At 51.6% G+C, this 23,769-nt stretch overlaps 1 protein-coding gene across 3 annotated transcripts; it reads left to right on the top strand.

Moving 5' to 3' along the window:
• Positions 1–1,008: 1,008 nt before the first annotated feature.
• On the top strand, positions 1,009–22,627 carry CD34 (CD34 molecule). 3 transcript variants are annotated; one of them, XM_075442877.1, is made up of 9 exons: positions 1,009–1,154; positions 3,688–3,818; positions 13,915–14,067; positions 14,805–15,094; positions 15,186–15,263; positions 17,737–17,884; positions 18,202–18,242; positions 18,995–19,159; positions 20,884–22,627. In XM_075442877.1, the coding sequence occupies exons 2-9, from the start codon at positions 3,794–3,796 to the stop codon at positions 21,073–21,075; spliced, it is 1,092 nt and encodes a 363-aa protein (XP_075298992.1). In that variant the 5' UTR covers positions 1,009–1,154; positions 3,688–3,793; the 3' UTR covers positions 21,076–22,627. The 3 variants fall into 3 exon arrangements, with proteins under 3 accessions (XP_075298992.1, XP_075298993.1, XP_075298991.1); XM_075442878.1 differs by lacking the exon at positions 1,009–1,154 and adding an exon at positions 7,714–7,870 and having other exon boundaries at positions 3,771–3,818; XM_075442876.1 differs by lacking the exons at positions 1,009–1,154; positions 3,688–3,818 and adding an exon at positions 8,553–8,794.
• Positions 22,628–23,769: the final 1,142 nt, after the last annotated feature.

The following is a 23,769-nucleotide window of genomic DNA, read 5'->3' as shown; positions in this document are numbered from 1 at the left end:
CCTGGGAGTCTGCAGCCTTCCCAGCCACTCTCATTGTACAAACACATCAATAAATAAGTGGTGTCTGAGTTTAGCTGTGTGCTCATAACTGTTGGCAGAGCCCTGTCATTTTTTCGGGTCATCTAGCACTGAAGTTGAAACAGTTTTGCTGTTGCATCCTTCTCTTCAGGAGACAACCAAAGCAGCGGCTCTCAGATTTCTGTTTCATTTCGCTTCTCCCCCCAAGAGCAGGGACACGACTTCAGAACAGGAGCACGTTGTGAACGAGGGCGGCTGCAGCTTCCAGGGCCGTGGGTCAGCAGCAGTTGGTGATGGCTGATGCCGCGTTTGAACAAACCCCACTTCGAAAACTGGAGAGCCCTGGACCCCTGGGACCCCATCGCTCGGGCAGCGAGCGGCAGCGCTTTGCCGTCGGCAACGGCCGGGGTGGAGGTGAGAGCCCTTCCCAGCCCTTTTCCCCCTGGTGCTTTTAAAGCCGCCATTCACTGCTGCCGTGGAGGAGCTTCGCGCCTCGGCCGACGCCCGGATGAGACCTGGGCTGGCCTGAGGGGGCTCGGAGCGGCAGCCAGGCCTTCGTCTGCCCGTCAGGGTTTGGGTTTCTCGCTGAGGAACACCACCGGCGTTCCTGCGCTGGGCTTGACACCAACCCCAGCCGCAGCGGGTGCTCTCCCTGCAGCAGAGCCCAGGCAGACCCAGCTCTGTGGGGTTTGCCCCGGATTTGGGGCACACTTCCCTCAGCCGAGGGAGACCCAGCTCGGTGGGTTCGCACTGGGTTTGGAGCACTTTGCCTTCCACCCCGCCTCCACCCCCCCCCCTCGTCCCGTACTGCTCGGCGGGAAGGACGCTCGCCCCCCGGGCCGCCGGGGGGCGCTGCTGCCCCGCGATGCCGCGCGCCGCTCTGTGCCCCTGCCCCGCGCTGCTCCGCTGCTCCGCGCCGCTGCGGCCCCGCATTCCCCCCCCCACCCCGCATTCCCCCCCCCACCTCGCATTCCCCACCCTCCCCGGCTGCCGGCGCCCAGCGGCCCCCGAGCCCCCCGCTCTCGGCAGCCGGCGGGGCCTGGGCAGAGGGGGCACTGGGCAGGGCCCGGTCAGGCTTCCAGCCATCGCCAGGCCCGGCGTGGTGTGTGTGGACGCAGAGCAGACAAGGCAGGCAGGTCGGTGCCCGTATGTAATGTATATTTGCAAATAAAACAAATTTAAAAATACAAACCCAGTCAATAGGAAACCCAGCTTCGCTGGGAGGGTCACCAGCACTGCTGCCTCGGGGGTGGCTCAGTCCCCCTCCCCGGTGCATCGAAGGGGCAAAGCGGCAGTGCTGAGGGCCACGGTGTGGTGGGGGGCCTGGCCATGTGCCCTGGGTGCCAAGAAGGCCAACGGGATCCTGGAGTGCATCAAGAGGAGTGTGGGCAACAGGTCCAGGGAGGTTCTCCTTCCCCTCTGCTCTGCCCTGGTGAAGCCCCATCTGCAGTGCTGTGTCCAGTGCTGGGCTCCCCAGTTCAAGAAAGATGAGGAGCTACTGGAGAGAGTCCAGCGGAGGGCTACGAGGATGAGGAGGAGACTGGAGCATCTCTCCTACGAGGAGAGGCTGAGGGAGCTGGGCATGTTCAGCCTGGAGAAGAGAAGGCTGCGAGGGGACCTTAGAAATGCTTTTAAATATCTGCAGGGTGAGTGTCAGGAGGAAGGGGCCAGACTCTGTTCAGTGGTGCCCAGCGACAGGACAAGGGGCAATGGGCACAAACTGAAGCAGAGGAAGCTCCAGCTGAAGATGAGGAAGAACTTCTTCCCTCTGAGGGTGACGGAGCCCTGGCCCAGGCTGCCCAGGGAGGCTGTGGAGTCTCCTTCTCTGGAGATATTCGAGCCCCACCTGGACATGGTCCTGTGCAGCCTGCTCTGGGTGACCCTGCTTGGGCAGGGGGTTGGGCTGGGTGACCCACAGAGGGCACTTCCAACCCTGCCGTGCTGGGATTCTGTATTAGGTCTGCAGTTGGGCTCAATGGTCTTAAAAGGTATTTTCCAACCTAAACGATTCTGTAATTTCATCACATTTAAGATGAACAGCATAGCGAACAGCATTTATTCGGCGTTAAAGTTGAAATTAAGCGTCTATCTCAGGTGCTGTGCGCTTGGGGCATCAACGTGACGGGCTTGCCACGGCCCTGGTGATGGATGGAAGGCCTGAGCAATGAATCCAGTTCGCGTGTTCATATGACATCCATAAATGGGGGAAATAAATTGCAGATCTGGATGGAGAAGCTAATCTTTGTACTAAATTACGAGACTTATGCTTTAATGATTTTTATTGGTGTTTTGTGGTGCTGCTGTTTATTATAGTTAAGTACTTTGCATGGTGCAGCAATGGAGAGCAGTCAATGAAATCAGCCAGGTTAATGAGACTCCGATGCGTCCGAGAGCGGTGATGGATAGGAACAAGAATATGACTAGTTCATCTCTGTCCTCTCCTGTTCCCTTTCTTATGTTCTGCAGCTTCTTGTCACTCTTTGTGTGTTCAAACGTGCAGATTTCCAGAGAAACAAAACCCAGATCTCGAGGCTATCTCAGCGCTTCAGCGCACCAGCAGTAGCTGTCTGAAATCCCAATTCTGCTAGGCTATACCCCGTGCAGACAGAAGCGGTACGGCCGCATCCTGCGGAGGAATTAGCTCATTTGCTCTTTCCGAGGCATTATCATGACTTTAGTGAGAGGTAGTTCTCCCCTGCTGACAAAAGCACTGTTTGAAAGAGCTTTCAGCTAGGTTTCGTTGCTGTTGCTGGCTTTTCTTGTTGGCTCTGATGAGAGTGGGTCTGCTCCCTCGCCACTGGCCGCTTCCCACAAAGGGAAGGTGGGACGCGCTGGTGCTGCAGCTGCGCTTGCTGTCCGGCTGGTGGTGAGATATCATCTCCGTGGATCTCGCTCTTTCCATCACAAAGCTGGGAGGAATTGCTTTCAAAGGCAACAAAGGATTTTCTTTAGCCCCTGTGCTGGGGCAGTTGGGGTGGTTTCCTGCCGGCAGTGTTCAGTGAGCTGCGAACTGATTCCAGGTCACACCGGCAGCTCCGGCCAAGCGTCTTCTGGCTCTTTGCCCGTCCTGTGCCACAGTTCCTTTCTTCACATTTAGGCCCCCGTTCTAGCAACTCAGAGAAGCTCCATCTTCTTGTAAGCTTCTGGGTTTTCCGATTCTTGCCTTGTTTTCCATGGCAATTCCTTCTGACTCGTTCAACCTCCAATATTGCTGCGGAAAATATGCATCTGGGGAGCAGTTACATGGAAAAATGCTTAAGTAGCTTGATTTACATTGTAGCCTGCCCCTTAAAACTAGATTAAAGACCTAGTAATATCCTACAAAGTGCTGAACAGACAGAAGGTAGTAAATGAGCATAGCCTTGATTAGATTTGAACCAACAATCTTGAAGCAAAAGTTTAAGGCATAAAACTGTTCAGCAATCTATTCACCATATGGCCTGCTTGAATGTAGTCATGTGTGTGCACTTCATATTTGCTTTATTATTTGAAGATATTGATTTTAGTGGAATAATCATACTAAGCAATTTGTTTTAATATACCACTTTTATTAACACTGTGTGATAGTTGCAACAACCATGCATCTTTTTTTTTAGGATTTCCAAAAGCTTTTTAAAATAAAACAGATGATCTACAGATCAAAAGTCTGATATTCTTGGTTTTTTTCAGCTGTCTCTCTCTGAAGAATGACTCTGCGGAGTGTAAATGAACAAGCAGTAGCTGTGCAAGGGGGTAATAAATACCAAGGCACCCATTAAATGCAGTCGCAAGGATTATGAAGAGGCAAGACTTTGCCCGAGGTAAGAAATATATATATTTTTGGTCTTTAATTCTGAGAACTATATTCAAATAAGACTTAGAAAAAGAATACAAACGCCTAGATAAATGGTGGTGTAGAAAGGCAGCGGTCTTTCATAAATGATGGTTATTAAAGGCTCTGTGCATTCAGTTTGGAAGTAAATTTAAGAGCCCAGACAAGTTGCGTACGTCTTGCTGAAGCAGGAGTTTTTCCTCTGAGATTCCAAAGAAGGGAGGAGAGGGGCACCTTTTGCTGAAAGCTGTAGGGAAAGGTGAGGGGAAGGGGCAAGAGAGGTCCCATCCAGCACCCTCCTGCAGCGGCCACAGCACATGCAGGGATGCTGCTGCGGGGCCAAGCGGCTCTTCCAGGGCTGGGAGAAGCAGATGGCTCCGGAGAAGCTCTGGTGTAGAAACTTGAGGCAGTAATCTCTCCAGAGCAGCCTTCGCACAAAGGATGCCTGGACAGGAGCCTCAGGATGTTGTTTCTGAAACACTAGTAAAGGAAGCGTTTCCGGCCCCAAGAGTTACAATATAGATATAATAACGTGCAAAACCAAACACAATAAAGCAAATAGATGACAAGTTCTTAAGGAAATAGCGATAAGGATGATAATATTGGGGAAGCTTTTGAGCTCTTTGCCCTTTCTTAGATGAATCACACCCGTTCATTCCTCAGGAGCCGTCTGCTCGGAGCAGAAAACTTGCATCCTGCGGTAGGAGTGGACGGGAGCTCCGTTTGCTCAACCCCAGTCAGGATTTGGTCCCATGCCTCCTGTTAATACGGAGATGTCGTCCCAACAGCATCTTAGAAGCTTTGCTAGGAGAAACAACCCAAGCTTCACTCAAATACCGTTTTATTTGCGGCTTCATACTCTGCTCCGGCTGCCCCGCTCCGTACAGGCGTAGGGACGCTGGTTCCGCTCCCAAAAGCTGGATCTGCCACAGCAGTTCTTCGGAGGCCTGAGCGCGGAGAACGTAGGAGATCGGTTGTCATTTCCAGAAAGCGTTGGTCTGTCTGGGAAGTGGTGTGGTTTGGTTGCTAAGGCTGAGGATTGAGACACAAAACTTTTGGCTTTTGGGGTTTAGCTGTGGTGTGGCGTTGCTCCAAGCGCTTCCACGTGCCTCCGCTCTTGCCCGTGCGGTGGGAGTGCTGCAAAGCATTAATACTGACTCGCTGTCCATTGAAGTGGGAAAGTTATTAAAATGCTTTGAAACTCTTGAATGGCAATGGATAGGTGAGAGTAAGGTTTGATTTATTTGATGGGGTTTTGTGCAGAAATAGTCTTCTGTCACTGCACATCCTCTGGGTCAGCAGTGCTGGTGTCTTGGGAGGAAGGTGGGAATCTAATTATTTCATCTGTCCAAAATAGCAACTTTTAAGAGGTGGGGAAATGACTACACCAAAACTATTGTATGCCATCTGCCTGCTAAAATACTTAGAGAAAACATGTTTCCTGGCATATAACTTCCTAGCCATATGTTTGTTGCATCATTCACAATTAAATTCAATCACCCTGATATACTTGGACAAATTCCCAGCCTATGTGAACAAGCCTTCATCACTGTGCTGTTTGAAATTTGAACACTTGATCCTGTAAATGTTTAGTTCAAATTGGCTCAGCCATTGTTAACCTTACACAGCTGATACAGACTGCTTCGAGATAATTCAAGGGCATGTTTCTTATTTTTGGTCTTTAAATTTTTAATTATAAAAATTTGTTAGGGGTCTGAAAGGAGGAAATAATTCTACAGTATTCATTTGCAACATGCTCAAGTCACTTTAAACAGAGGTTTAAATGGAGAATCATATCCATGAGAAAAGGTGTTATTTTCTGCTCGTTGAATAAACAGATGGAAATGACTGAAGAGCCTGTTTACAGCTGGATATTCTGAATATTCAGAATATGCTTGGAGATGTGTACACATGTACACACACAGACCTGGAGGGTCCCTCTGCCCCGCGTCCCCTGACGGGAGCACGGCGATGCTGCGCTGGGGAACGGCTGAGGCTCAAAGAGCAGTGGTGGGATGGCTGGAAGCAGCTCGAGGTCTCTCTTCTAAAATTCTCTGAAGACGGTGCTTCCAATCAAAGAATAATCTTGATAAGTAACTGATTTCGGGCTTTTTTGGTTCTTCATTTGAGGATGTGCTACATTTACCTGTTGGGCTATGCTTAGCTGAGTCACTATCCTAAAATGAATTTTAAGGCATGATCTGACATAGACAGTGCACACAGTGGATGTAAGTATTCAGGAAACCCGACATCTCTGACACAGGGAATGTCATTTAAATGCAGCCCAACTTCCACTGGAAACCAAACCCATGAGCTTCCCATGCTCGGTGTCTGGCAGACCCGGTCATCCTCTATTTTTAGTCCAACTCTCTATTTTTAGTCCATTTTTGAAAGGTGAGATAAAACCGGCCTCCAAACCCGGATGATTCCACTGGTTTCTTTCATTCAGGAGCCCAGAGCCAGGCCGGAGGAGAATGGCAGGAAACCGGGCAGGACGGCGGGGAGATCCCCGGGGGCAGCAGGACGGGGCGGGGGGCACCGGGGACCGGCTGCTGGCGGGGACCCTCCGTGGGGCTGCACAGTGCGCAGCCCCCAGCTGCCCCGCAGCTCCCGGGCTTGGCACCAGCGCGTTTGTTTTATTCTTTTCCTGCGGTTCACTTTATTTTTAGTGCTGAAAGAAAATTTCTAAGCATTTCTAAGATTTTTGCCTTCGCTGTAGAAAAGTGGCCCCATGCCCTGTCCTGCCCGAGGTAGCTCAGCAGCTTTTCTTGGTGGGTTCGGTGCGATGGGCTGTTGGTCCTCACAGATGGTCTTCTGTCTTTCTAGACTTTGAGATATCAGCTCTTTATTTTTAGTTGTGTTATTCAACCCAAATTCTCAGTTTTATAGAAAAAAAAAATCTGTTATTTAAACAGGAACTTTTTCTCACTCTGCTTTTCTCATTTCATCTTTTGAATATGTTTTCTAACCCGGTATATGCATGCAAGGCTGTGTTATGCACCGAGTCATGTTTTTCCCAGGGTGAGTGTGTGTTTGAGAGAGGAAAAAGAGACATCGCTTGGCGGGAGCTGTTGGAGCCAGCCAGGCTGTGTCCGCACTCGGGTTTTGTACCGTATTGTAGGCCATATTTTAACAGGATATTTTGGTCTTTAATAGAGCTGTATAGCTCTGTCATTCAGTAATAGATTACTGAACATAATAGAAATCTTTATATAGATGTTGGAGCACATTTCTGAGCTACAGATGTTTCCTTCCAAGAGACATTTTCTTGTCATAGGATCAGAGAATGGTTTGGGTTGGATGAGACCTCTAAACATCATCTCGTCCAGCCCCTGCCCCATGCTAAAGACAAAAGCTACTGGAATTCTGTCATACCAATAAATGCACATCCCGTAAATGCTATTTGGAGATTTCTTTGTGCACAATACCACCCTATCTTTTTTTCTGCCCTGTAATCCTTTTGCTGACTGTAGCCGTGTGACTGCAGAAGCGTGATGGGGGCATCCAGATGAAGACACTACACTGAGCAAGTGCTTAATTGTCCATCCTCCCATAGCTGTTCTCCTGGCCACCTCATTTTTGATTTCCTGTTAGCAATGACTCCTTTAGTGACCGCATCATTTAGCTGTAAAAGAGAAGGAAGAATCCAGACCTAACTAGAGCTTAGTTTCCCAAATGATCATATATTTTTTTTTTTATCTGCCAAGGCCAAAATGATTACGAAGACATTTCTGTTGTCTTTGATGTCCCCAGACATGAAAATAAAAAAATAGAAACATCAAACTATTTTAAATTAAAGAAAAATAAAAAATAAAACAAAATAAAAATTTTAAATTTTTTTTTAAAGAAAATCAATAAATTTGGTGATACTTATGTCTCTTAAGGCCCCATTAGGCTGTATTCACTCAGCCCTGTTTGCCCCTGCTGCCGAGCATCCCTCATGCTGCTGGTTCTGGAGCTGGTCCCACGTGCGCCTGCGGTGAAACCACTGGAGAACCGGAGAGCCAGGACCAACCGTTGCACTTGGTCAAGTTCAATCTGGTAATAAAACTGAGGTCACTATTTCTATACTGGTTTTAATGTTTCTATAATGCATTATTAATGGAAATGAGTTCCAGGAAGTTATTTACTAGTCTTGAGTCCTGCTTCTGCTCCAGGTTTTAGGCAGAAGTCTTTGCCTGTGGGTTTTTCTCTCCCCCAGACCTTCTCTAACCCATTTCATTCGTCCTCTGTTTGACTGAAGTCAATTTAGTGAAGCTAATGGAGTTACTTCTCTTCAGGTCAGTGATGATTTCGCATCCTTGAGTTCCTGGCTTAATTTGCCGAGAAAATTTCTGACTCTGAAGTCAGTTTTCAGAGTTCCCCCTTTCCAGCCCAGCCCTGGGACCGCGCGTGGGGCCTGCTGGCGGTGGCTGGACCTGGGGTTTCTCCACTTCTCTGCTCCCCTCGGGTTGCTTTGCTCTGAGGGAAGTTTAGCAGCAGGCTCGGCTGTAATCCCTCCTTCCAGCTGGAGCCTTGGCTTCAACAGGAAAGCAAGCAGCTCTCAGGAAAGAGTTAAGCCCAGCGAGGCTTTGGGCTCCTTTGCTGGGGAGAGGGTTGCTCTTTTGTTTGTTTTGAAGTGCTGGCAGGAAAGTGGGGAGGAGAAAATTACCTAAGTGATAGTGAGGTTGCCATGAACTATATAAAACTGTGAAATCAAATCGGAGAAACTCCACCTCACAGTCTTGAACCGTAAGCACAACCCCTGAAGAGAAACCCACCCCACAACCGAGTGATCTGAAAGGCTTGAACTAAAACCAAGCTACATGAGCTCAGAGCTGCTGCAGGACTGAACACCCGAGAGCTGTCACAGCCAGATCCAGTTTTAGCGGGAGCTGCGAGCAGGAATGCTGTTCTTGGGAAGCTTAAAAATAATGAAGTGGAGGCAGCTTTTCTGGATTGCGTTCTGTGTGGTGGAGCTGTCTGGTGAGTATTGACTGCAGCAAATGCCAGGGCTGCGAGCACTGAGAAACCACAGCGTGGGACTAGTGCATGGGGCAACTGCTTTGTAACTTGTGAAAGAGCAGCTTGGGGGGATGCCTTTTAATGGGTGTTTAGCGGGGACTGCAATTTCGCCTTGCAGTGACATTTGACAGAACAGCACTGGACCAGGCATCCTGGCCAAGGCATTCACAGCGATGTGCTGCGAGCAGAAAACGCTGCTGGTTTGAAAAGCAGAGCAAGCAGGATATGAGAGCTCCTGTAATATTACAGATAACACAAGGGGATGCAAATGCAGCCTGCAAACCTGTAAAGTGCAGCCACAGTTCAAGTCATTTCTCAGTCTGCATTGGGTGTAAATTAGCCTTATTTTGTTTTGTGGTAGGAATGAAACATTTTCTGAAAATCAAATGAATCTCCATAAATATTAAAATCTCCTATTCCAGCTCTTGAAATATTCATCATACGAAAAAGTGAATAATAATACGGAGATTTTCTCTAGATAGTACTTTTTAAAGGGTTATATTTTAGGGAAATATTATCATTTTTGTTCCAAACCCAACAACCATAAAGTAATAAAAAGGGAATTAAAAAAGTGAAGCAGCACTCCGTGTGCTGCATGGTGTGCTGGGACAGGAGCCAGGAACCTGCGGGTGTCTCCTCAAATACAATTTTTCCTTACTCACATGAATGTGAGCGACTGGATCTATTGAAGGAATTTACTGTATTTTGTTCTTGTGCTTCACGGTGCTCCTTTCATGTTCCCTTTGCTGACAAGGTGTATTGCTCACCCCGACTGTTGTGCCTGACCCTCCAGTCTATGTTAATTTTACAGGAAGGAAAAGATTTTCGAGTAAAATTCAGGACTGGCTGGCTGGGCTGAAGCAAGCAGCGAGCAAGGGTGTAAGACAAAAGTCTTTACCTGAAATGCAAAATCTGGGCTCCTTGTAGTGCACGGCAAAAGAGATACAAAAGTGATAAAAAGCTGTGCCTTTGTAAAGCCAAAGCTGCTGGGCGGCGGGGGGTTTGACGCTGCAAAATGTCATTGCTCGTGCCTGCACAGGCAATGCTCCACGTTTCTGCAGGGTATTGCAGGGCTTTATTAGCACTCGCTGGAGAGCAGAGGGGGTTTATTTCTGTTCAGTGTGGCTGCTGCACAGAGCAGGGAAAAGCTGGGGAGCGCATGCTTGGGGTGCTGCTTGCTCGTCACCTCTTTGGGGAGTCCGAGGGAACCGAGCGAAGGTTTCGGTTGTGCAGCTCCCGATGGAAATCCCGGTTCTGGGGGGTTTCTGCTGGGGTTGGCTCCTGGCAGCGCTGCCGAGGGTAGGATGGCCGACCTCCACCTGCCCCCCAGGACACCGCTGGCTAAAGCCACGCATTTTACCAAGGAAACCCCCCGTGCCACGCTGGGCCAGGCGCAGGTCTGTGCAAATGCCATGCGTGGACGCGATGTGGGGAGGATGGATGCTGGGTACCGACGGGCTGCTGACTGCAGGCCGACTCCAGAGGAGCCAGCAGCCTCGCCCAGCCGTGCAGGGAGCAAACTGCATAAGAAGTACCCAGTTCTGGGCTTTGCCCGATCCTCTGGGGAGCCGCTGAGTTGCAACAAGTGTGAGAGAGTTTTACACCCGTCCCTGGTCTGCAGAGCGGGCTGGTGCTCCAGGGCTGCTCAAGAACGTGCAGTGATGGTGTGAGCAGCTCGTGGTGGCAAAACTGGGTATTGACAAACCACATGGAGAGTTGTCCCGTGCTTGTCTCAAAGCTTCCATGGAGAAGTTTTTTGTATTTAAACCTAAGACAAACATTCATATTCTATTTGTACTTAATACAAACATTTTCCTTTTTAAAAATCTTTTCTCTTTCTTTTTTACATCTTTTTTTATCCATCTCTGCTAAACTTGATTTTAAAAAAAAGGTCTCTTGTCATTTTAAGCATTCTTTCTTTCCTTGATTTCTTTTACAAGACCTACAAAAGCTCTAAAAAGCAGGGAAGTAAAAGGGACTTTAAAACTCACAGCCGCTTGAGTTTAACGTTCCTCAGAGCACTGCCCGTGGTGACAGCACAAGCCAGGAGCAGGCTCGGTCCCAGGGAAGGTCCTGGGCTCCCCAGCAGCGCCCAGCTGCCGGCGGGGCCCCAAGCCCAAGGGAGCCCTTGGCCCAGCTGCTGGGGTCTGGCGTGGGGGCTTGGGGGGCTCCCCGCAGCCCCCTGTCCTGTGCGCCCTGCGTGACAGCAGCCCCACACCCTTATCCTGCCTGGCAGGAGGAAAAGGGGGAGGGAAGGGGTTTTTATCAGATATTTCCAGAGGGAAGAGGGCTCCACCCGCTTGAATTCCTGCCACATGGCTGAGAGCAGGAGAACTGGAGCGGCGTGCGCAGCGCAGGCTGGAGCCCTCCGAGGAGCTGCTGCAGGAAGCCTGGGCTGGCCCTGGCTGCAGAGCCCACGGTTCCTCGCAGAATCCTCTCAGAATCATGGGATGCTTTGGGTTGGAAGGGGCTTTTAGAGGTCCTCGCCCTCCTCTGCTGCAGCTGCCCGTACCAGGGGTGACGTGGTGCCGGCTCCTCTGCCGTAGCTCGGCTGCAGCCCTTCTGCTGCACCGGCTGAGCTTGGAAAACCATGTTGCTAAACACCCGGGAGAGCTGGAGAAGCTGTCCTGGCACAGGCTTTCCGTGCCAGAGCACTCTGGCAGGCACCCAGTTAGCAAAAGCTTTACCCAGAGGTGTACCAAGAGATCCGAGTAGCTTCGTAGGAGGTGCAGCTACTGTCTGGCGGTCCCACCCGCCTTGCCAGGACGGAGGTGCGGGGCAGAGAACCCCGGTGTTTAATCTGCTGCGAGGCCAGAGTAGGGCGCAAATTATGGAAACTTTTCTCCTGTTTCCTGAGTCTTTGCCACTGCAGAGTTTTGCCTTCTATGGCCCTGGTTTAGTGCTCAGGGAAGAGTGTTGGACCAAGCCAACTGCTTTAACTTTTATATTGTTGCCCTTTTTTAAAATTTGATATGAGCTGAAATACTTCCTAAGCCCTGTTATTAAAATACCTTTAAAATCAGAGGCATTTACTTTTTAAAAGCTAGGTAGGTAAATACAGCAGGTACTGTAAGGTACAGTTTTCTTTCACATATCTGCATGCTTTTGCTCCTGCATGTGCTAGCACTACCAGGTGAAAATTTCTCCAAGGTCAATAAATGGCTTGGCTTAAAGTCTCAAACCCTTAATACCAACAAACTGACAAAGTTTAGCAAAGGTAGTAAAAAAAGTACGGTGCAGTAAGAGACCCACTTTAGCTAAGCACCATATGGATTATCTAGCTCACAGCTGGATCATTATTTATCTCATGAGTCCTAAGGTTTCAAAAAACTTCGCCATGTTTTCTGTAAAAGTGCTTGCATACACTACAACACAGGGAAGAAAAAGAAGTATTATGTGACAAGTCTTCTCGCAAATTACACTGAGCAATAATCCAGGCTTCAATTTACGATATTCAGTGGTGAAAAGACTTTGATTAGAAATACCTCTGGTGCTTTACAAACATCTGGAACAGTTCAAAGGTGCTTGGGTGGCTGTGGCACTTGGGGAGGTCAAGCCCAGGCGCTGCATTGTTCTAGTGATGTCAGGTTTCCTGCTAACGTCCATGCAAACACAAAGCTGTATGCAAAGCGTGGGTTTAACTATGTGCTACTCATGATTCTGGGCATGCAGTCATGCCTCCTGCTTTTGATTTGTTAAAATTCATCACAAAAACTTGGTGATTTAACCAGTTGGAACTGAATTGTCTTGGAGAGAAGAAACTTCTCCCTTAAATAAAAGCGGTGCCAGAACCTAAATCCCAGCTCCAGCCACCTGCACCGAGCCCTCGGCAGGGCCCCCGCCTCCCCGCCAGCGCAGCCAGGGCGGGATGGGACGGGATGGGATGGGGTGGGATGGGACGAGATGGGGTGGGATGGGGTGGGATGCACCAGCGCATGCAGCACCCTCCGGTACAACCACAGGAGCAGCCGAGCAACACTGTCTGCGGTCACCCAGTGCCAAAACCAACTTCGACGATCTTGCTCTTTGCTTTTCATAAACCATCCAGGTTCTCTGGACCTGATCCAGCACCGTACAAACACCCCGACTCTGAAAAGCTCCTGCCAGGCCAGTACTGCAGTGCACGGCGCAGAAACGCGCCTCGAGCTGGCAGCGGGTGCCTTCAGCCCGGCCGCTGCCTGGGGCCGGCGCCGGGCGGCTGGTCAGGACCTGTCAGTGCTGGTCCATCTCGAAGGGTTGTTTGGAAGGATGAAGTAACTCTTCTTGGAGCTCGAGCTCCTCTGGGCAGAAATACGAATGAAACGATGTGTTTTGTATGATCTTCTCTTTAGTGTCTGGATAAGAATCTTAAACAGCAGCAGCCCTGGAGTAGAGACTGAAGCTGTTTGGTAGAAGTGGAAATAGACCTTAAGAATAGAAAAGGTTAAGAAATGGGAAGAAATGCATTTGCACTGACTCATATAGTCCATTTCAGAAGGAAAAGCTGGAAGTGTCATCTTTATAACATACCAGGAAACAATATATAAACTTTAAGTTAGAACAGCAAACCATGATCCAAACATTCTGTTTTACCTCCAAAGATGTTTTTGCTCATGAGTCAGAGCTGATCGCAAGCCAATGGGAATGTTTCTATTTACTTTGAGATCGTGCCTGCAACTGCAAATCCAACTCATTTTTCCTGAGGCGCACAAGTGATCTCTTCCAAGCCCTGAGTCTTTCCTCCAAGGATTAGAAACCCAAACTACTATGAAATCCAGCTTTGTGCAGAGCTTTGTGCATCCCTCGGTCCGCCCGAGGATGGGGCAGGACGAGGGCAGAAGCGAGCCTGTCCTCCTCCAGCGCTGCCCCAGCCTCTGCGAGGGCTGCACCAAAGCCTGGTACTCGCCCAGCTGAAATGTTTAGTCTCCGAGCTTCTCCCAGATGACCTCTGAGGCGGCCTGCCATTTTGGGGCAAGAAGAAAGTGAATTTGCAGAAGCAGCTGATGCCTCCCTGCCCTGCCCGCAGGGACCCTCGGGGGCGGGCAGGGGTTTGGGGCTGGGGTGGAGGGACAGCAGCCCCTAACACCTTCCTCTCCCTCCAGGCAAAGCTTCTGGGAGCTCAACAAACACCCCCACATCAGCGGCCACGGCGACGCAAGGCTTCAGCAGCACGGCAGCCCCCGGAGCCCCTGCAGCCCCCAGCAGCGCCGAGCCGATGCCAGAGACGTCCAGTAATCACTCCCCTCGCTCACCCTGTGAGTCCTGGTAGCATTTGCATTAATAATCAGATTTATTAAGCGCACAGACTTACCCTAAGAAGCCACGCAGTCGGTGCATGGGTTGTGCTCTCAAAAAAAAAAAGTAAAGCCTGATGTGGTATGGTCAAAAGCTTTAATCCTGTCCAGAAAATCCCGCCTGAGGCAGGGCAACACTGCTGGCTTCGGGAGGGGCCGCTCGGACCCACCCTTTTGGAAACGGCCAGGAGATGATGGGACAAAATGCTCATTAATCTTTTATCTCAACATAACTGTTCTTTGCTCAGCAAATGGTACCCGTAAGAGGTCTGCCGGCCTTTATGGTAAGAGGCCAGAGCTCTGCAGGGCTGGGAAGCGGGGACCCTTGCACAGATGTACGGTGCCCTTCTCTTATGCTGTATGAAATCTTTTGAAATCTTTGAAATCAGCTTTCCGAAGGCTCTGGGTCAAGGGGGAGGCGAGGGCGATGCAGGGGAGGTCGGGCAGTGGCATCCTTGCTGTCATGCAGTGTATGCCCAGGAAATTAGCCCATTGTAAACAGATTATAAAGCGCTTGTAACAATTAGGTAACCGAAGCAAGTCTAATGTGCGTTTCTTATGCAGCCAGTAACACGTTCTGGTATTACTGGCTATGACAAATCAATATTGTACTTCAGTCACCGCAATGCCACGCACTGATTTTAGAGGACTTAAGCTTTCTCATGTATGCTTTTCATTGCATTTCTTCAAAACCGAAGCTGTGGCCGAGTCCCTGGCAGCCAGCCCCACCTCCCTGGGGCTCAGCAGTGAGCAGTCGAGCCCCCAGCCCAGCCAAGCCCCCACGCAGTTGCTGAGCACCACCTCGGAGCCGGAGCCGGACCACACGAGCGGAGGGCTCTCCACAGCCAAGCACCCAACAACACAACCCAGCACGACGGCAGAAGCCCCAGGGTCCATGCCAGCTCTGACGAGCTCTCCTGCCACCTCGGGGCATCCTCCCGTCTCAGATACCACCACAGCACTGCCCACAGTCAGGGAGAGCCTGAAGGTGAGGATGTGGCTCAGCACCGCGGGCCACAGGACCACGAGGAGCCTGGATGTGTTCACTGACACCAGCATTGCGCTTTTTTCCCTTCCAGCCCATCACATGCCACAATGTCAAAGAAGTGAGCGACACCGGAGCCATCTGCTTGCAGCTCAACGAGTCCAACACTTGCGTGAGTTGCAGCCCTGGGGCGGCTACGCGTCTCCGAGGCGGGGGGCATGCAGGAGGAGGGGGGCTGCGAGCAAAGAGCCGAGGGCAGGTTCCTGCAGTGCTCTCGGGGTTGCAGCGATGGGGTCACCCACCGTACCTGGGGGGTCGGTTCGGGGTGGGAAGCTCGCACTGTTATCCCTAGGGCAGAGCGTCCGAGCTGTGCCAGACTAATGGAGGTGGGGACGATCACAGCAGTCCCGGGAGGATCCGAAAGGGACAATCACAGCAGTCCCAGGAGGATCCCAAAGGGATGATCGCAGCATCCCAGGGGAAATGCCACCTCCTGGTTGCATAAAACCTCCTTTTTCACGATGAAGCTCTGGGGTCAGATCAGCTTCTAAAGGATCTCCCATCACCTTTAACGGGAAATTGCCTTTGTTCTTCTTCTTCCTCTTCCCTGTTGGGAAGGCGAGCGCCTTTTTTTGTCTTGCCAACATTCCTAGGAAAGAAAACAGGCCATCTGAAGGAGCACGGGTGCCTGATCCGTGTCCCCGTCTGCTCTGACTCCTAAGGGAATCCCAGGCTCTCTGCCCTGGGCCTTGTGCACCAAAAATGAAGCATTTATAAAAGCAGAGGAGGGTGCGGCTGAGACACCACTGTGGGGGGGAGGAGAGGAACCTTTCCCGCAGGAGGTACAACCTGCAACAGAGGCCAGGTTGTGCTGGATCTTGTGGGCAGCAGCCTTGGCAATGCCTTGGGGATAAAATGGGAATGATTAATTTTACTTCTGCTGGCCAGCCCTGCTGCCACCACTTAGGATGCATGAATTCTGACTTGGCTTCTCTCTGCAAAGTGGCGATTAAATGGCGCTTAGACTGGCTCCTGTTTACAGCGACTGCACTTTAGCAAGAATTCGGATGGAAACTGCTCCGGGAGGGAGCGATTCGGATTGCAGGTGTCATCTAGTGGGCCACGGCCCAGGGGTTACACACAGCATGCGTGCGTTACGTCCCTGCGCACACAGAAATGGGTGCATAGCTGAGATACAGAGCATCCCACAGGGTCGTACCTAATTGCACTCTTAACCCTCCCTCCGTGTCAAACCGCTCCGCTTCCAGCCGTGTTTTTCCGGGAGCTCTCTCCCCACAGCAGACCTCTCCCATGCCTCCGCCTCAGCTAATCATTGAGGGGGGAAAAACCAGCTCAGGCTGAGCAGCCGCGGAACCTGGGAACCCGATAAGAGCGTCTGCGAGGAGAGCAGATAGGAGGGACCGTGCTGCGCCTCGCTTCCCTGCTGGCCTTTCCCAAAGCAGATGAGCAATAAGCTGGCACCCAGCGCTGCTAATTGCAAAGGGAAATTCTGACACTCCGATGAGTTCTTTCCACAGCAGAGAAAGGAAAATACACACTTGGGTCTCTTGTTCCATCTTGGCCTTTCTCACCCCAAGCCAAGCTCTATAGAAACAGCTGAAAATGATTTGTTTGTTATTCTCCCATGGATAAGTTTCTGCATTTTTGTATGCTAAGAGGATGTGCCGATCGGAGCACAATACTGAGGCCACTCTAAGGCAACGGGAGGAGGGTTCTGAGCTGCCTGGCTCTGCACAACGCTGCAAGGCAAGCGGGTTTCCTCCTCTTTCACAGCCCCACGTTGGGGGGTACCTCCCGGGGTGTGAGCGGAGGGCAGGAGATGGGGTTCAGCTGCAGCCCGTCTCTGTCTGATGGGGTGGGCTGGGCTCAGCTCAGGTGATGGCCCCAGCTGGGGGGATGTCAGGGAAGCTGATAAGGTCTTTCAGCCACTGTGGGCTCTGTCTCCGAGCCTGCCTGTAACTGAAAATAGACCTGAGGAGAAGGCCTGTCCTGTCTGACAGAGAAGTTGGCCTGCAGAAGGGAAAGGCTGCAGCTCCTCACTCCTCTTCCTCTTCCACCCAAGAGTCGGTTCAGCTCTAAAATGTGAGAAATTTGTATTTTTTTGCCTAGCCTTTGATCAGCAACCTAGCAAAAACACTGAAGACATTTCCTAAACAGGAAAGCTCAATGCTTCTTTGTTATTTCCCTCCTTTCCCAGCCTCTGCCTGGGACTCTGAAACAATAGGGCTCTTCGGACGGCTGTTTCGGTCCAAAAGCTGGTGGGACTTGCCATACAATTCAGATTCTAAATTTAGCTTTCTTTAAGTGCTATTTGCAAGAGTTGCTGATAATATCTTCGTTTGATTTAATCTCATTAAGTTAATAAACAAGAAAGAAATATCTGCATTTGTAGGTGTTGGTATTGGGGCCCAGAGCAGTGGTGGAGCGGGAGGTGGAGGTCTGACACCCAGCCCAGCGCTGCTTGGCACTTCTTGTTGCTTCTGCTCAGCTTTGCACCGCACAGATGAGCTGCCAAAGCCCAAAGGGTGAATGCACAACCCTACCAGCAGTGCCAGCAGCACAGCTGAGGTGGAGATTTAGGCGGTTTGGTTGCTTCAGTGTCTGTTTGTTTGAAAATTTTGCAGAAACATTTTTTGGAGAGGAAGGGGTCGGACTTGTGGAGTGCAATATGTGAAGACAACGCCCACCGCGTTCCCTCCCCCTGCCAGATTAAACTCGCTAAATCCGAGGTGGACCGTGACTGCATGCTCCTCATCCTCGTCGGTGAGAGAGGTCAGTTGAGCTCATTCCTTTGGCTGTCATTGATACTGCTGCATAGTGACCTCGACGTGGGCAGTGGGAGCGGGGACTGCTTGTGGGGAGAGGCTGTGGGACACAAATCCTCAGTCACAGCCTGGAGGAGACCTCTCTGCAGCTACTGCTCTTCCTGCTGGGGTCTTGCTAGATCCATGGGGCCATGGCGTTGCCTCCAGGGCCGTGAAGGGGCTCACAGCTCCTCCGGGTTCGTCAATGGCCGGACTCTTCAGTGCTGGTGTGAGCTGCAACCTGTCCCTCTCTGTAATGTGCTTCTCCTGTTTTAAACCTTGCAGATCCTGCTGCAGATATGCTCCAGGAGTCTCACTGGGAAAAGGTAAATTCCTTGAGCAAATTCAGCTGGAAAAAAAAATGGATGGCCTGAGTAGCTGGAGAAAGGGGATTTTTAGACGGTCAGTTGAGGCTGGGGCAGACTGCTGAGACTGAACCTGCCCCCATCTCGGAGGGACTTGTTGATCATTGGCACGTGAGACGGTTGGAGCCAACCAGCAGACGTGCAGCAAGGCAGCGGTGCGCTGCAAGAGCACTGACACAACCACTGAAGGCAGAAATGCTTGAAATAGTTACTGTGAAATTTGGTAGTATTTCCTTAAAAAAGGGCCAGATCCCAACAATAACTCTTAGGATGTAATTGGCACTCTGCTTCTTCAGAGTACCACGCTGACATTAATTAATTCCTCCTCTCCAGTGAGGCTGCCGTCGGCCCGTAAAGCTGAGCTCCAGGTGCCTGTATAGGTGGCAGCCCACAGAGCTGCAGCAGCACACAGAGATAGTCCAGCTGTGCAGATGCGAGCTCTAAATCTCAGGGCCTGAGCACTCTTGTCCGAGGGAGAAAATTACCCTGTGCCACAGAGGACGCTGGGATGGAAATGAGACCATGAGGATGTGAGAGCTCACGGGGCAAGTGCAAAGCTCAGGAGCTTGGGTAGCAAAGCCCAGCTTTGTTTACGTGAGGTTTAAGAAGGAGGTGAAGAGCAGCATTGTTTTAAAGCCTGGTGCCTGTTCAGCAGATGCACATGTTTCCTGTTTGTCAGACTCCCAGCTCTCTTCGGTGTTTTTTTTTTCCAGTTTGGAATAAAATCCCTTAAGCGGGGGAGTGTGAGGAACCACCAGGACTTTTCTCAGAAGACCTTGATCGCCTTGGTCACGTCTGGACTCTTGCTGGCGTTCCTGGGCTTGGCTGGCTATTTCCTGATGCGGCGGCGGAGCTGGAGCCCCGCGGGCGAGAGGCTGGTCAGTGCTTACCGATGGCAGAGCCCCCGGTAGCGGGCAGCGCCGGAGTGGTGGGAGATGCCCGGGTGGGGAGGAGGGGGCTGCTCTGCATCCTGCGGCTGGGTGCCCTCGGCCCGTGTGTGCGTCCCCGGGACGGCTCGGCCGGTGCACGGGCGCTGTGACCCGGGGCTGGGTCAGCCTGGGCACAGCAAAGGGTGGGAGCAGGGAGGCCAGACCGTACAGGGTGAAGGGAAACCTCTCTCACCTTCTAAAATTCACTCTTAGCTGGTTGCTTCTGTGAGAAAACCACCCCTTTCTCACTCGTACTTCTAGGTCTAACACTTATTTTTGCTCAGCAGTAAGAACTCATCCAGCAAGACCCCTCCAGACTGAAACCTTGTGAATTTGTCATTAAAAGTGACACACTTTAACTTTCCATTTGCTGCGTTTGAGTTCTATGTCTGTCTTGTACCAATGCTGTAATAATGGCTACTTCTTCCATCACTTTACAAGCGATGGTAATAAAATATATCAAGAAAGAAAGAGAAAGAAATTTCCTATTTCCATTTTCCCCTTTCCAGGCAGGCTGACCATGGACAACTCGTCCCTGCCAGTGACGTTCGGGGACGTGGGCCCTCTGTAAAGTGAGGACGGGCCACGCTTTTCCCCCGTCGTCGTAGGTGGGCTCGTGAACAGTTGTGTCCTGGGAAGCCGCTGGGTTATTTCATTGCCAGGAAAGGTGCTCTCAGAACCTGCGGATGGGAAGCCGAGTGCATGTGGCAGAGGCAGAGACATCGCAGCGTGGGCTCTCGAGCCCGCTGCCTCCGGGTGCTGTCTCCTGGATGCTTGGCAGCAAGCGAAAGGCAGTGTAGATGCGTGGCTGGGAGCTGCCCGTGTAAACGCACGGCAGCGGCAACCCGGGTTCTTGGTGAGGTGTGTCCAGCACCTCCACCTCACTGCCACGGACGAGGGTGCCAGCGAAGGGACCGAGCGGGCCGGGCGGGAAGCCGGGCAGCCTGCTGTGCGCGCTGGATGCTGCGGAGCAAGCGAGGAGCGGGGCCATCTGCTACCAGCAGGCAATCGCTGCCTGCCACGACCACCAGCGCCCACCGCATTGCTGCCACACCGGCCATGGCCCAACACAGGGGGTTATTGTGGGGGGGGACAGAGACATCTCCGCCATTGCTCTGGACCCCCCAGAGGCATCTGCTCCTTCTAGCACTGGTGGTAACAAGCCCCGCAGCGTGATCTTTGCATTTGCGGGAGGGCTACGCTTCTGCTAGCACGTTGCTGTGAGCTGTGTATCCATTTACAGGCTGAAGGAAAGAAGGATGGGGAAAGAAAAAGAGGCAATTTCCATAGCTTTCATTCAATGGTGCTTCTGACTTGGCCCAGGTGGAAAGCAGAGGTGATCTGTCACGGCGTAGCTTTGCAAACCCAAGGCAGGGTCAGCTCCGAAACCTGGTTATGCAAAACCAACAAAACCTGACGGCTTCTCTTTTCAGGTCCAGGAACAAAAAAATGCGGTTCCTGGCTGGTTTCCTTGCTTCGTCTTGCCACGGCATGGTTCAGGCCCTCTGTTCCCCGTCTCGTCAGCGAGAGCAGGTTCCCATGCCTGCAGTTGTTTGTCCCTCCTGTCCAGGAAGCGCGGGCAGCCAGCCAAGCCGCTGCCTGCAATCACAGCCGCTTGCTGTCAGCCCTTTCCCTTCCCTAACTCTGCCTTTGTTATTTATGTACCTGTTTAGGCTGAAGACCCATATTACACGGAGAATGGTAGCCAGGGAAACACGATGTTGATGATGCCTTCCCAAGAGCAACCCGAGCTGCAGGAGAAGCCAAACCTCAACGGCGGGACTCAGGAGAACGGGACTGGTCAAGCGTCCTCCAAAAACGGCCACTCAGCCAGGCAGCACAGCCCCGCCGACACGGAAATGTGAGCCAGGCAGAGGAGGGCATCCCTAGCGCGAACTGAGAGGGAGCAGAGAGACAAGGGAGGGCACGAGTTTTCTATGGACAGTTAGGAAATTGCAGACTTTTTTTTTTTATGATTATTTCTGTGAAGAACTTCAAAATCAGCCTAAAGCATACCAGCCTAAAGCATACTAAGCTCCAGAGCTGCCAAAGACCTGCTTCTCTTCCTCCTCCCACTTCTCCCATTGACCACACAAGACAGTTTTTCGCAGCTGTTCTCTGCTTTTGTTGTTAGAAGAACACAATGAGAAATGCAAGTGCCCTTAGCCCCGAACAGCTTTTTAGCAGAGGCAGCCTGAAGCTACAGAAACCTCGAGCCAGACTCCAGACAGTCAGAATTTTTTGGTGGCAGTGTGTTAGGCTGATTAAAATAGTTAAATTGGGATTTCAGTGACAAAAACCTCTCAGGTTTCAGATAATTTTGGTTAACAGAGCTGGGTTTTATCTCATCTTTATGTTTAACTGCAGGATTTCTTCCTCTTTTAAGAACATCAGACATTTAATCCCCTCTTCTTGTGCTTTAGGTCTTCTTTAGTATTTCCTACTCCAGCAGAATTTGCTGAAGCTCTGTGTAAAATTTTCTGCATAGAATTGAAGACTGAAATGTGAATAGACCTTAAGAATTGTTTCTTTTTTAATCCTACCAGTACACAGGTAGTTGTTTTAGAGTAAAAGATCTCCCCTGGTCTCTCTGTGTCAGGGGCTGGAGACGGTGTTGGCGAGGCAGAGCCAGCAATCGATCCCTCGAGTGAGCCGGAGCAGCTCTGACGGGGCTGCGGAGGGGTCTGCGGCCCCCCGGGGCTGGCAGCCCCCCACCCGCCCCCCGACACACGGGGGTAGGTCCCAGCGTAGGACATCGGGAATAAAAGATGCCACAGGGCTCCCGGTGGGACGAGTGCTAGACAGAGACCTGGCTCCACGGAGGGGGTTTCTCCCTCTGCGTCAGCAGTGGGTGCACGAGCAAAAAGTATTCTCACTTTGGGAAGCGAAGGCCAACACCAGCATCCCGACAGCAGGAGCAGGTCCTGCCTAGCCCTGCCCTGGTCCTGCTGCTGACGGCTGAGCTACGTGCAGCTCGGGGAGAGCCGGGGCCCAGGGGCTTCCGTAGGGAGCCAGAGCTGCTGCCGTGCAAGCCTGGGGTGGGTGCTGCAAGCCCACGGGAGGCGGCGGTTCCGCAGATGTTACTCTCACCACAATCTCTGCGGCACCGGCGGTGACCTCCGCATCCGAAATAAGGACAAAAATGGCCCTTGAAGCTGAGCTACCCTCCCACCAGTGAATTTATCGCAACCTTTTCTCGGTGCTGACCAGCTGAGGGGAAGGCGCTTTTTTTTGGTACAGTGCTTAAAGGAAGGACAGCAACGTCCGTCGTTGTCTGGGGCTGTTTTCGTGGGTGCGAGAGTCATTTAAATGCGGTTTAAAATATTTCAGGTTTTGTTTGTTTTGGTGTGAATTGTTTCTCCCAAATCTCATTGTAAATAATCCCAGATGACAAAAAAAAGTGAGTATTAAAAATCAGCTTCTCCGTTGTGTCCTTGGAAGAAGAGCGGGTTTATCCCACCGGGACGCGTGGCTCTGGCTGTGCCGTGTGCCAGCACGACGAGAGGACAACGCCTCGTGGCGAGGCTGTTTCCAGCAGAAATCAGATGCCTGAAGGCTGTGGCTTGTTCTGTGCAGATTTTTGCTGCCTTTCGACACGCAGGTTTGCAGGACGGGTGACGTACGTCGCTTTACGAAACCTCCTTTGTTTGATTTTCTGGTGTTTAAGATGCCCAGCTAATTCCTGGATAAATAAACGAGACTCCAGTCTCATGGAGCGATCTGCAGGGCTGGGGTGGGTGTCCACGCGTGTGAGTGTGTGTGCGTGAAGATGAAGATGAAGGCTTCCTCACTCTGCGATGACGAGCCACGGTTCCTGCCTCGGAGAACGCGCAGGGCGATGCACGGCGGTCCGTTAGCGCCCGTCCTTGGGGAGATGCTCAAGCCCCGCTGAAGGCAGGAGGTTTGGGGCTGGGCGTCTTCCCTGACCCGGCCCGCTCCTCGCTGGGATGCCCGACCCTTCCCAGTCTTCCTGGACACCGGAACAGCACCAGGTACTTCTTAGGGGGGTACAGAATACGGCCAGAAACCGCCGCTGCCAGTGTTGCTGTAGTTCGGGGTGCTCTGACCTCCGCAGCCTGGCTGCAAGGGGAGCAGACGCAGGAAAGCGAAATCCCTTTCTCTGCCGAGAGCCCCGGCTGCGGCGGAGCGCGGGGGAAGCTCTCCCGGAGGCTGGGTTTGCGCCGCGGGGTCGGAGAGGGAGCTGGGCTTGGCTTTTCTGTTTTTGGCAGTTGTTTATCAAGTCAGCACTACTCGCTCCGTCACAAGCAGGAGCTCTAACCAAACGTCAGGTGCGTTTTTCACAGCTCAGGGTATGTCCTGCAGCCAAGCAGAGACAATGAAGTTACAGTCAATGGCTTTGGCAAAACAAAAGCTTTCGCTGCAACGTGCAGATGGAGGGAAATGCTGCGCGCGGCCGTGGCCGAGCAGGGCCGGTGCCGAGCCAGCGGAAAAGGCTGCGCTTCCAGCTCAGGAAGTTTCGTGCCTGTGTGTAAACGCCGCCAGGCTCAACTCTGGCCCAGCCGAGAAGGTTATTATTATTATTCCTTCCTTATCAAACC

This window comes from Opisthocomus hoazin, chromosome 25 (assembly GCF_030867145.1).
Source record: "Opisthocomus hoazin isolate bOpiHoa1 chromosome 25, bOpiHoa1.hap1, whole genome shotgun sequence".
NCBI classification, from domain to species: Eukaryota; Metazoa; Chordata; class Aves; order Opisthocomiformes; family Opisthocomidae; genus Opisthocomus; species Opisthocomus hoazin.
Note: the sequence above shows the minus strand (reverse complement) of the source record. Positions and strands in the feature narration are given on the sequence as shown.

Coding starts and splice junctions, on each gene's coding strand:
- CD34 (XM_075442876.1), top strand. CDS start 8,716: ATGCTGTTCTTGGGAAGCTTAAAAATAATGAAGTGGAGGCAGCTTTTC. Junction 14,068..14,804: donor TCACTCCCCTCGCTCACCCT/GTGAGTCCTGGT, acceptor TCAAAACCGAAG/CTGTGGCCGAGTCCCTGGCA. Junction 15,264..17,736: donor TCAACGAGTCCAACACTTGC/GTGAGTTGCAGC, acceptor AAAATTTTGCAG/AAACATTTTTTGGAGAGGAA.